The 10991-nt window shown below is 38.5% G+C and overlaps 1 protein-coding gene and 1 long non-coding RNA gene across 2 annotated transcripts; both read left to right on the top strand.

Moving 5' to 3' along the window:
- Positions 1 to 994: 994 nt before the first annotated feature.
- On the top strand, positions 995 to 8462 carry LOC113080416 (uncharacterized). Its single transcript, XM_026252591.1, has 3 exons — positions 995 to 1400; positions 7550 to 7870; positions 8119 to 8462. Exons 1-3 carry the CDS (start codon positions 1163 to 1165, stop codon positions 8460 to 8462), a joined length of 903 nt encoding a protein of 300 aa, XP_026108376.1. The 5' UTR covers positions 995 to 1162.
- Positions 8463 to 9160: 698 nt separating this feature from the next.
- LOC113080415 (uncharacterized) lies at positions 9161 to 10760 on the top strand. The gene is made up of 3 exons (XR_003281854.1): positions 9161 to 9279; positions 9376 to 9425; positions 9950 to 10760. It is a non-coding gene; the product is annotated as an uncharacterized LOC113080415 (long non-coding RNA).
- Positions 10761 to 10991: the final 231 nt, after the last annotated feature.

Below are 10991 nucleotides of genomic sequence, written 5' to 3'. Positions count from 1 at the left end.
GCTTCCCCTGGCTATTTTATTTGATTTGATTTTCTGTTTACCTCTATGTTTTTTGTATGTTATGTATATTATGGCTAATCACATGTGATTTGTACCCTTTTTGCAAAAAAAAAAAAAAAAAACATAACTCGGACACATTTCTAACCGGCATGCATCTCGTGCTGATCACCGGTGATCGGTTCTGCGCAGATTTTGCTTATCTCAAACAAGCCTAATATTATGGGGTGTATTCCAGAAAGCGCAGGTTACTAAAACGCTTCCGGGTGTAAGTTCATTCAACTGAGATCCTTGAGAATTATAATGTTTGTTTGATGTTAATTATATATTATGTCATATCAGATGTGTATTTTTAATTATAAAAATATAGAAAATGCTGATCCATGTGTGAGATGATAATATAAAATGTAACAAATATATATATAGTAAATTAAACATTACGTGTTATAATTTAGTGTTGTAGAATTTATCCAATAAAATATAGCTATATTAACCATAATCGAAAGTAAATATGATTAAATTTTTATTATGATTATTAAAATAAATATATTACAGTTATATATAATACAGTCATATATATATATATATATATATATATATATATATATATATATATATATATATATATATATATATACGTGTGTGTGTGTGTGTGTGTGTGTGTGTGTGTGTGTGTGTGTGTGTGTGTGTGTGTGTGTGTGTGTGTGTGTGTGTGTGTGTGTGTGCGTGTGTGTGTGTGTGTGTGTGTGTGTGTGTGTGACTTATATATAATGTCGTGTGCTGTCTGTCACGCGCACTGAAGACTCGTCACTAGACCGTGCTCTGATGACGCTGATGTTCTCTACTGGAACAGAAGCAGCTCTCAGACCCTTAGTGCATTCAGATAACACTAACATTATAGCATAAAACTACAGAAATATATTTTTGAGCTGAGGTTATGCGCTTGCTTATCCTCAAACATTAAGCTGAAATGTTAATAACATCCAACTTATTAGCAACAAAGGACATGATCGCGCGATATCCGCCTTTGATCTCGTAGCTGTCAGTAGGTGTGTTGGACTGGAAGCGGAGCTGCGCAGACCGATCGGCGTTTGACATCAAAGTCCCGCGAGAGCGATTCAAAAGCCTTAAGTATCGACTGCTCTCCGATTGCTCTCGCGGTACTATGATATCATATACCGATCGGTTTGCGCAGAGCCGATGCATCTCCAACAAGCTGTTGAATGCGCTTATTTCACACGTGAAGGATCACGTGGTCTATGACAACGACACTCACCTCCAGGACACCTCTCTGGAGTGCAGCAATGCTGCTCCATTCATTCAAAGATCCGAAGCACGTTTGAGAGGAAAGATGAAGACAAAGATGTTCATGGTGTTTGCAGTTTCAGCATTTTTATGGCACGGTAGGAGCTTTGTTTATTTATTTATTTATTTATTCACCCCCCCCCCCCCAGGTCAAGATACAAAAAAAAAAAAATTAATAAATAACAGTAGTTTGTAGCTCCCTGCTCAAAGCAGAGGTTAGTGAAGACCCAGATGCAGACAAAGACTGGCAAGTCCAAGAACCATAAATACAGTCCAAAAAAGAAGTAAATATTAATATGTGAAGTAATATTTAACACATTTTAATTTATTTTACTTGAATGAACAAAGAACAAGACAAATATAAAACTTTTTTTCACATCTTTTTGTTCCAAGTTCATATAATAATAATAATTATAATAATAATAATAATGAAATCAATAATAATAATAATAATGAAACCATTATAAAAACTGCCCATAACACTGTGAAAAAAAGTTATATTTGTTATATAACATGTAGTCTCAGTCCCGGACACGACGCCCATGGACCGCTGGCTAATTTTGTGATTCATGTGGCACTTTTTTTTTTTTTTTTTTTTTTTTTACATTCAACATTATAAAATACAACAGCAAGTCCTTTATTTCTTACATTTACACATTTTGTAAGTACAGATTGAAACACTTCAAATAAAATAAATAAATAAACAAATTAAAAGACAAAAAAAAAAAATTATAATAATAATAAATAATGGCCATCACAAACATGTTTATAGCACACAAAACTGGAAAAACTTTGGGAGTTTCAAAGTCATCATCAGATTGGTTGGTTTTTATAGGACTTTATGGGCAATTGTGTTGCATTCTTTAATGTTCTGGCTGGATACAAAGATGCCGTGATCGCAAACCCTAATGTTTGCAACTGTTTTAATGAGCACTTATCAAGATTAACTAAATGCTGGTTTTGTAAAATATTTTGTAAAATATTTAAAGTTTGCAGCAATGAATATTTAAAATAGGTCCAAGGATTTTACACACAGTATGGTATGTGAGGATATTTCCACACCACAAAACATGACATGGCACGAAACGAAACATGATGAAACAATGACACCATTTTCTCATTATTAAGACTTAATATTCTCGTTATCTCAACATAACAAAAGTTAGTTTTCTCATTATAATGACACAACAGTTTTTACTGTTTTTATAGTAACAAACTCAACTTTGACAGGCATCTGATGGACAACCATGCAGGCGCTCTTACTGTAGCCTATATTTCAGCAAATTTTGCTTCACTTATAGGTAATAACGTCTACAATACTGTACATAAATAAAGGCTGATAAATCACTGTTGATTTTTCCAGAGACCGTACACCAAAGGTTTTGTTTTTGTAATTAACATGTTTAAATGGAAACACCGCAAAAACTTCAGAAGGATGCAGAACTATTCTAAGATCTTTAAGAGCTGCTTGGATTAAACTCACTTTTAATTTTCCCTTTATTTGAAATAAAATTATACATAATTTGCCATTTTTAGTAGTCATTATATGCTGTGATATCATATATGTGCCATATATGTGATATCATATATCTGTCATATATGTGCAGTGTTTGTGTGTGTGCAGAAAAAACAATTACAACATTATAGAACAAAACTGAATTAAATTAGTCTATGCACTTTACATATACATCACATTTCTCATCAATATGGTAAACAATAAAGATTAATAATAAGGAAAAGAAGCCATCACAAATAGCCTATCATTAAATCCCGTCCTACAATAGACCAATGCTACTTTTGCGTCATCGAAGGGTAACGCCCCTTTTTGGGGGAAAACAAACGGATCCCTGATTCAGAACTCGCTCCAGGGACCTTTTTTTTTCATTGTTTCTGATGTGTACAGGCCTTTCAGACAGAATTACAAACAGATATTGTATCATATTTATATTGTTTAGTCCTAGCCTGCGAATATTTCAAATTTAAAATCAGTTGACAGCCAAGTTAGCGTGCCTAATGAGAGCTAACGTTAATCACGTAGCTACTAGCAGCTTCGTATTTTCTAACTAAAACAAAACTGTCAATAGCTTAAATCAAGTGAAATATGATCCAAGTAAACCACAGACTCCTCTTGACATGGCCTCATCGTCTAGTTTATCATACTGTGAGTATGTTAATGACAAAAATAAGCTACTTGGTGATTCCACGATATAATGGTAGCGTTAGATGTCCATATTTGGCCACTGCGTGGGGTTATTAATCCAGTTTTCGACCATTTCAAAGGGAAACCTCTGTAAACACCGTATCCAGTAGCTTCTTTAAATACCTCTCACGGTCCTCGGCCCACAAAGAGAGTGTGTATGTTTCTGCCATTTTTGCTATCAAGAAATTAGAGCGAGTTCTGTATCAGGGGAATCCATTTGTTTTCCCCCAAAAACGGGCGTTAACCTTCGATGACGCAAAAGTAGCGTTGGTCTATAGGACAGGACTGTTATTTAATTTTAATTTTAGTCTAGTCTTTGTGTGAAGCTGTCATTTTAGTTTCTGTTAGTTTTAGTCACGTCCATACTCTTTTTAGTCGAGTCAAGTTTCAGTCAACTAAAATCTGAGCATTTTTAGTCAATGAAAATTTTATTTTAGTCTCCTTTTAGTATTGCAATTTTATTCAAACCAGTCAATATAGCAAAGTCCAACCCGAGCCGCTTTAAATGACTGAACAACAGCTCTTTGTGAGCGTTCAGTTCCCATTCTGATCTGGCTAAAACCATCCAATGTGGATATGTGGATGTGAAAGTAAGCATCTTTCAAATCTAATGGTCAGAAACCAATCCACTGGGTAAATATTCATAAGAATTTTCGGTAGCACTTTATTTTACAGTCCTGTTCCTCATGTACATACTATGTACTTATTATAGTAATTACAATAACTATGTAATAACTAGGTACTAACCCTGAACCTACCCCTAAACCTAACCTTACCCCATGTAGTTACCTTGTGTTTACCAGAACTTTCTTAGATAAATACACTGTAAGTACACTATAAGTACATGTTAGTACACGTACTGTAAAATAAAGTGCAACCAAATTTTCTTGACCATCATCATCATGAACGACCGGCACATAAGCGAGCTGTTCAGATGTCTGAGATCTAAAATGGGTTTGAGCCCACCGTCTCTCTTTGGGACGAGGAAATAGTGACTGAAAAAGTCTGACTCGCTGTTCACTGGGGGCACAGTGCATTTTACAGGCAGTGCTTGCACCTCCTGCCAGAGAACAATAGCTTCGTTGTCTGGGACAGAAGTTTGAACAATGCCTCTGAACTGGGGTGGTCTGCAAGTGAACTGCAGAGACTAGCCTCATCGAATTGTTTCCAAACCCATCTCGAGATTCATGGAATGGCAGCCAACGCTGTGTGATGGGAGGGGAGAGGTTTTATTTTATCGAATGAATGCTCGCCTTGAAGAAGCAGGGAGTCTACATTCATAAGTAAATGAGAAAGGATGAGAAATTTTTCTTTTTAAAGTATGTGGGACTGCTATCACAGCGGTAAAATATTTGGGCATACACTGCACCTGCAGGATGTGACCTGCTGAAAACAAAACTCCATCTCTCAGAGGTGTTCGAAGAGGTAAGGCGTGAAGGCGAGCTGTTTTGGGGGGAGTTCCGGCCGAGGCGAGATAGGACCCCTCCTTTTCCTCTCTAGTGCCTCAGGCCGGCTTCGGTGGCTCAGGGTCCAGCACGACTAGTGGGCGGGGACCTTGACTCTTCGGGAGGGGGAAGCATTTCGCCAGCCTGGATTGCTGGTTTTCGAAGAGGCTGATGTTGCGCTGGCTTTGCAGGCTGAGCAGAGAGGCTCTTCTGGCGGCCCGCAGCCATGGTTCTAGGGCATTTAGGGAGGAAGGGACACAGTGCCTGCAATGTCTTCTGAGCCTCCGAAACCATTAAGTGTACCCATGAACAGCAAAGCCAAATAGCCCTTTTGGCGAGACTTTGTAGCGCACAGAGCTTGTCATGGACGGCTGGCAAGAACGGGGCTGAACGTTGATGGGAGGATTGCTTGCAGGTCTCTGGTAGGAACCATTCGTCCAGCAATCCATGTGCGGGCTCATCTGGAGCCGACCACTTGAGACCCGATCCTCCACGGCTTTCGCAAGGATGAGGATTAGCTCCGCGTCTGGCTTTGGCCTCGACACTTGGAGGGGAGGGGCTGCTACGGGCTTCTCGCTGGAATCAGCCCAAACCTACGTTCCTGACGCCGCCAAGGATACAGAGTCAACGTCAGAGATGTCGTCAATGATGATGTCCTCCTCAGACGCACCGAATGAGACCAGCCCGCTTGTAACTGAAGAGGGTCCTCATGCAAAAGGCACACTGACGTGAGAGGACATGGGGAGGGTGGGGCGTGCAGGGGCTGAGGCGAGGTGACACTGCTCGAGCCTGCTAGAAAAGATCCACTGCCCTGCTGTAAGTTCCTCTTAGGAGAGGAAAAAGATGGCAGGGCCTGGCAGAGGGGTAGACAAGCATAGCAAGCATACACGGGAAAGGCTCATGCTCCTGTAAAAAGAACATGAGCCACCATTGAGCTCAGCCTCTGCATGGGCGCGACAGAGGCAGGCGGGGCACTTGCTGTGCCCTTCTTCATCGTGTAAGTCCCTTGCACGAACCACAATCGCGGCGCAACATTTAAAGCAGTGCGCCCTGAAAAATTGCTCTTTGCCCGGATGCCAAATGACTGCAGTGATGCTTCCGTAGCTGCTTTCAGCTTCTTTCACAGCGGTGAGTAGAGCTGGAGCTTCTTCTAAGACTTCTTCTTGCAAAAGAGTCAGTAAAGAGATGATCCTCATCGCTGAAGGAGTATAATCTGATGAATGGCGCTCAAACCAACTTATATAGCGGTCAGCCCCACTCTCTTTGGTGGGCTGAAGCACCATTGGTTTGTGCAGCTACACAAACGTGAACAAATCAGGCTTCAGCAGAAAGGAAAAGAAGTTTTCATACATAATGTGAGTGAATGTTCGAAAAGAAACTCGACATGCAAACAAACAGAAAACGATTTGCAAATACAAAGGTCAGAATGAGCAAAATCACAAGTGTAACAAATAAACATATTTTGCTTTACAAAGATATGAGCCTACATCATATTTGACAAATACAACAAATCCTATGAATTGCATGTAACCATTAAACAAATAACCTACCAAATTTAGGGCATACAAATGCTGGTCTGTTTTGGTTGTGATATCCTCACCGTTTTACGTCATTAAATCTCTTGGTTTGATTTTTTCATAAATGAGTCCAGGCAGATTTTCTCACAAATGCAGTTGAGCAACTTCCTCTTCCAAAACAGCAGATGGCACTATAGGTGATTTTACAGTAGTCTCCTGAGAGAAGCGCTTTCTATAATTAATATTTTTGAGGTTCTCACAATGCCAAAACTAAAAAAAAAATGCAAATAAATAAATGAAAAACACTTTACTGCCGTAAATCATCAAGGATGACAAGTCTAAGAAATATCTGACAGGTAAACGTCTGCCCTTTGTGGTCTCTTCAGCGCATCCGGTGTAGACATGGTGTTACAACAAGCAAATGGAACCCAATTGGTCGAAAGGCTCGAGTAATATTTTAATACTAAATTAATGTTATAAATGCAGATCAGTTAAACCAAACTTGAGTGTCTTTGTCTTGATTTGTATATCTGTTATTATTGTTTGGAATTAAGCTGTACAAATATGCCTTCAAATATAACATTTTATACAATTATAATTGCAGCTTAATGCACTTGACTGATATGCTTAATTTTTAAATGATAATCATGCAATATTGTATTTATCTTGTTTATCATGGGTCACATAATATGCTGCCAGATCTTGATCTTGAGCCTGATTTGGTCCACATATCACTGGACTGATTTGGGCCACACTCCTGCCACCAACAATCGGCCCTTGTGTTGTTTGGCGGATCCCCGCCGTGCTGTGATTGCCACACGTGGCCCAGCTCTGGCTGAAAGGGAATATGCCATTGCCGACAGGAGTCCAGCAGTGCCAGCTTGAGGCCACATGTGGGCCAAGTCCGTTTGCTATGTGGCAACATGTATGTTTATCTGATGAGTAAATGTGTAAATTGATTATGCTTTCATGCTGTTCGATCTGTAGAAAATCATTTTCACAGCACTTTCCGGTTGTATTCATGTATATTTTTGTCCCACTTTCATAAAAAAACATCGCTAATTATTTGTTAATTTATTTTCTAGTTGTGTCTGGTCCAGATAGAGTCTCCGTGTCAGCGATGGAGGGAGATTCAGTCACTCTACACACTGATGTTAAAATAAACCAACAAGAAAAGATTCATTGGTATTTTAATGACATTCGCATCGCTCAAATCAGTGGAGATCTCAAAATCTGTACAGATGATCAGTGTGTAGGCACTGAGAGATTCAGAGACAGACTGAAGCTGGACAATCAGACTGGATCTCTGACCATCACTAACATCACAAACACAGACTCTGGACTTTATAAACTAGTCATACTACGCAGCAGCAGCGACAGTGAAACAATCTTCAATATTTTCATTGGTAAGTTATTATGTTTAAAAGCAGGTTGTTTAAATCACATCGTGTTTATTATACCAGTGACATTCAGAGCTGTTTTTCTCTTGACCTGCATCATTCAACAGAACAGAATGAAGACATATCCACAATTAACTTGATGTTTATCAATTTATTTTTTCTCCTGTTGTTTTAGGAAATTAATATGCATAATTATTTTCAGTTATCTTTTGCCCCAAGAAGGTTCCTCCAGCAGCTGTTGGTTTGTGTTTCAGGTGTTTCTGCTGCTGAACGAGAAGAAGTGAAGGAGGGAGAATCTGTCACTTTAGATCCTGGTGAAACTAAAAGCCCAAATGATGTGAAGAAATTGTATTTTAATGACACTCTCATCGCTGAAATCACTGGAGATCAGAGTAAGATCTGTAGAGATGATCAGTGTGATGAGATATTCAGAGACAGACTGAAGCTGGATCATCAGACTGGATTCCTCACCATCACAGACATCAGAATCACAGACTCTGGACTTTATGAACTACAGATCAACAGCCGCAGATCCAGCATCATGAGGAGCTTCAGAGTTACTGTCTCTGGTGAGAATTTCAGAGCACATCATTTTTAAACTGACAGTTGTTGTCTTTATGGCTTTATTTAATTTTTAATAATGAAATTTGACTGTATTTTATTATTATATTACATTATATTATATATAGAGAGAGAGAGTATCAACCATAATACAGTATCCATTACTTCACTCGTTTCACCCATCGAGAGAGAGCCTGCATGCATCTTTGTAACGGAAGGCATCAGCAAGTCCCATGCTCATGCACTCCCTCCACATTAGAAAAATTCACATGTTGAAACCCAGCGTTTGTCTCTCTTCATTCAAAAAGCTTCTTAAAAAAGGTAGAATAGGTGAATTCAGTAGCGAGCTAGCTTTGAAAGTATAAGATCCCACCCTCGCTGCAAATCCCTCTCCAAAGCCACGCCTCCTCCAAAACACATGAACACACACAGACAGAGCAGAGGCTGATCAGTGAAACTATTAGAGACGCCATTGAGGGATGGTTGCAGCACTGTCAGATTCACCAGTGAAAAAACATTACAGTATAAAGTTCATAATATAACAATAATAATGCCTTCCTTTCTTACTCGCTCTGCAATACAGTAAAATAACGCAGTGATGACGAATCATGTGTAGGAGAGCCTATAGTAACACTCGGACCAAGTGATATGATTGGATGAACATTTTATTGTCCTTCAACTTCCACCGACTCATAGTATCCTCCCTTACTATGTTAATCCTTTTCTTGTCCTCTAGGGGGCGGAGACTATAAAGATGCTCGTGCACTAAATTCAGGTCTGTATTCAGGAATACGTGTCACTGTTTTCCGTGGCTCTGTCAGTCTCTCTGATTTGATCCAGGAGATTAACAAAGGGTAAGTATTACTAACAGTTATTATAGTGAGATGAAAATATTGTCTTTATTATGCAAAGTTAGGGTTTAATTGTTTGTGTGTGATTATGTTTAAAAGGAGACCAGGTGAAAACTAAGCTCGGCATCTGTCAAAAGTCCAAGGATGAGGTAAAATTAATGCAGTTTATTATGAGATTTTCAGCTGTGTGTGTGTGTGTGAGAGAGAGAGAGAGAGAGAGAGAGAGAGATGTGGCTTCTTTCATGTCATTTAATAATAAATCACCATTACATCAGAAAATATAACAGCATTTCTGCTCTTCTGATTAAAATAAAAACAAAAACAAAACAAAAAACAATTGTGCACATACATTTTTATAAATCTGCTAGTCTTTACACTAAATAAATGGAGTTTATATCAAAATCATCTAGATGGAAAATAAAAATTTCAAAACGGACAGGTTTTCTTGAGTCACTGAAAGCTCTCTCTCCCCTCTCTCTCTCTCTCCCTCTCTCTCTCTCCCTCCCTCCCTCCCTCCCTCACTGTCTCTCTCTCTCTCTCTCCCTCTCTCTCTCTCCCTCCCTCCCTCCCTCCCTCACTGTCTCTCTCTCTCTCTCTCCCTCTCTCTCTCTCCCTCCCTCCCTCCCTCCCTCACTGTCTCTCTCTCTCTCTCTCATTGTTTCATTACAAACAGGAAAGCATCACCAGACCCGACAGGATCATGTATCTGCAAAAGGATTCAGCAAATCAGCAGCACACTTCAGCTTGTGTTGTTCAGGTTTAACCTGGAATAATATTCACATTTATCATTTAGCATGCGTATTATAACAAGTGCCTTGGTTTCTGGTTCTGGATTAGTGAAGAGCTTGTGGAAGTGATGTGTTGTCATCTGTTTCCTGAAGATAGAGATGTTCTCATCAGATCAGATGAAGGCTTCTGAGGGAACCGCTAGGTGGCGCTCATTCATTGTTAAACTTTCTCTATACATTTATTCAGTTCAACAATAACCTACTTTTACCATTCAGTTATCTCGATAAATTCATAGAACAAATGCTTTGTGACAATAAGCAGGAATTTCACACTCAATCCATCAGTAAGCTTGAGTTTACACAGATCTAAAAGTGTATCAATCTTTAAAACAAACTTACATGAGTTCTCAGGACAGTCATTATTTAATTTACGAAATCTATTAATGGACAGGTTCCATGTGAAGAAGATCTGCACTACTCTTATTGTACTTGACTTGTCATGCACATCATCAATGTACTGTATTTGCACATTATAATGTGAAAAGTGAAAAATTACTAATATGCATTGTTTTGCTTCAATGTGATCATAATTCTGCTCAGAATTGGAGATTTTGGTTCAAAAGAACTAATTTGAAATCTTTAAGATGAAACTGAATGGGGAAAATACTTCCATATTTTATGAACTTCATTGTCACTTTTGCACTTTTTTCATGTCTGCATGTTTATATACGTTGCTTTTAATAACATAATTTAAATAAATTTAACATGCTGTTTTGAGTAAAAAAAAAAAAAATTATTTAAAAAAATGTAATATGTCAATAGTTTTATTCGTTTTTCTTTTCTTTTCAGTAAACACATTCAATGTCTACACTGAACTACACACTAAACTTACAGTATTTACTTGAAGTTCCTCTGAGATTTGAAGTTAGTTTCAATAGTTATTAAACGACACTTTCACTTGATCACGGGAGTCTGATGTCAGTTAAT

This window comes from Carassius auratus, unplaced genomic scaffold, assembly GCF_003368295.1.
Source record: "Carassius auratus strain Wakin unplaced genomic scaffold, ASM336829v1 scaf_tig00031265, whole genome shotgun sequence".
Classification (NCBI taxonomy): Eukaryota; Metazoa; Chordata; class Actinopteri; order Cypriniformes; family Cyprinidae; genus Carassius; species Carassius auratus.
This window is presented reverse-complemented; position numbering and strand designations above follow the sequence as displayed.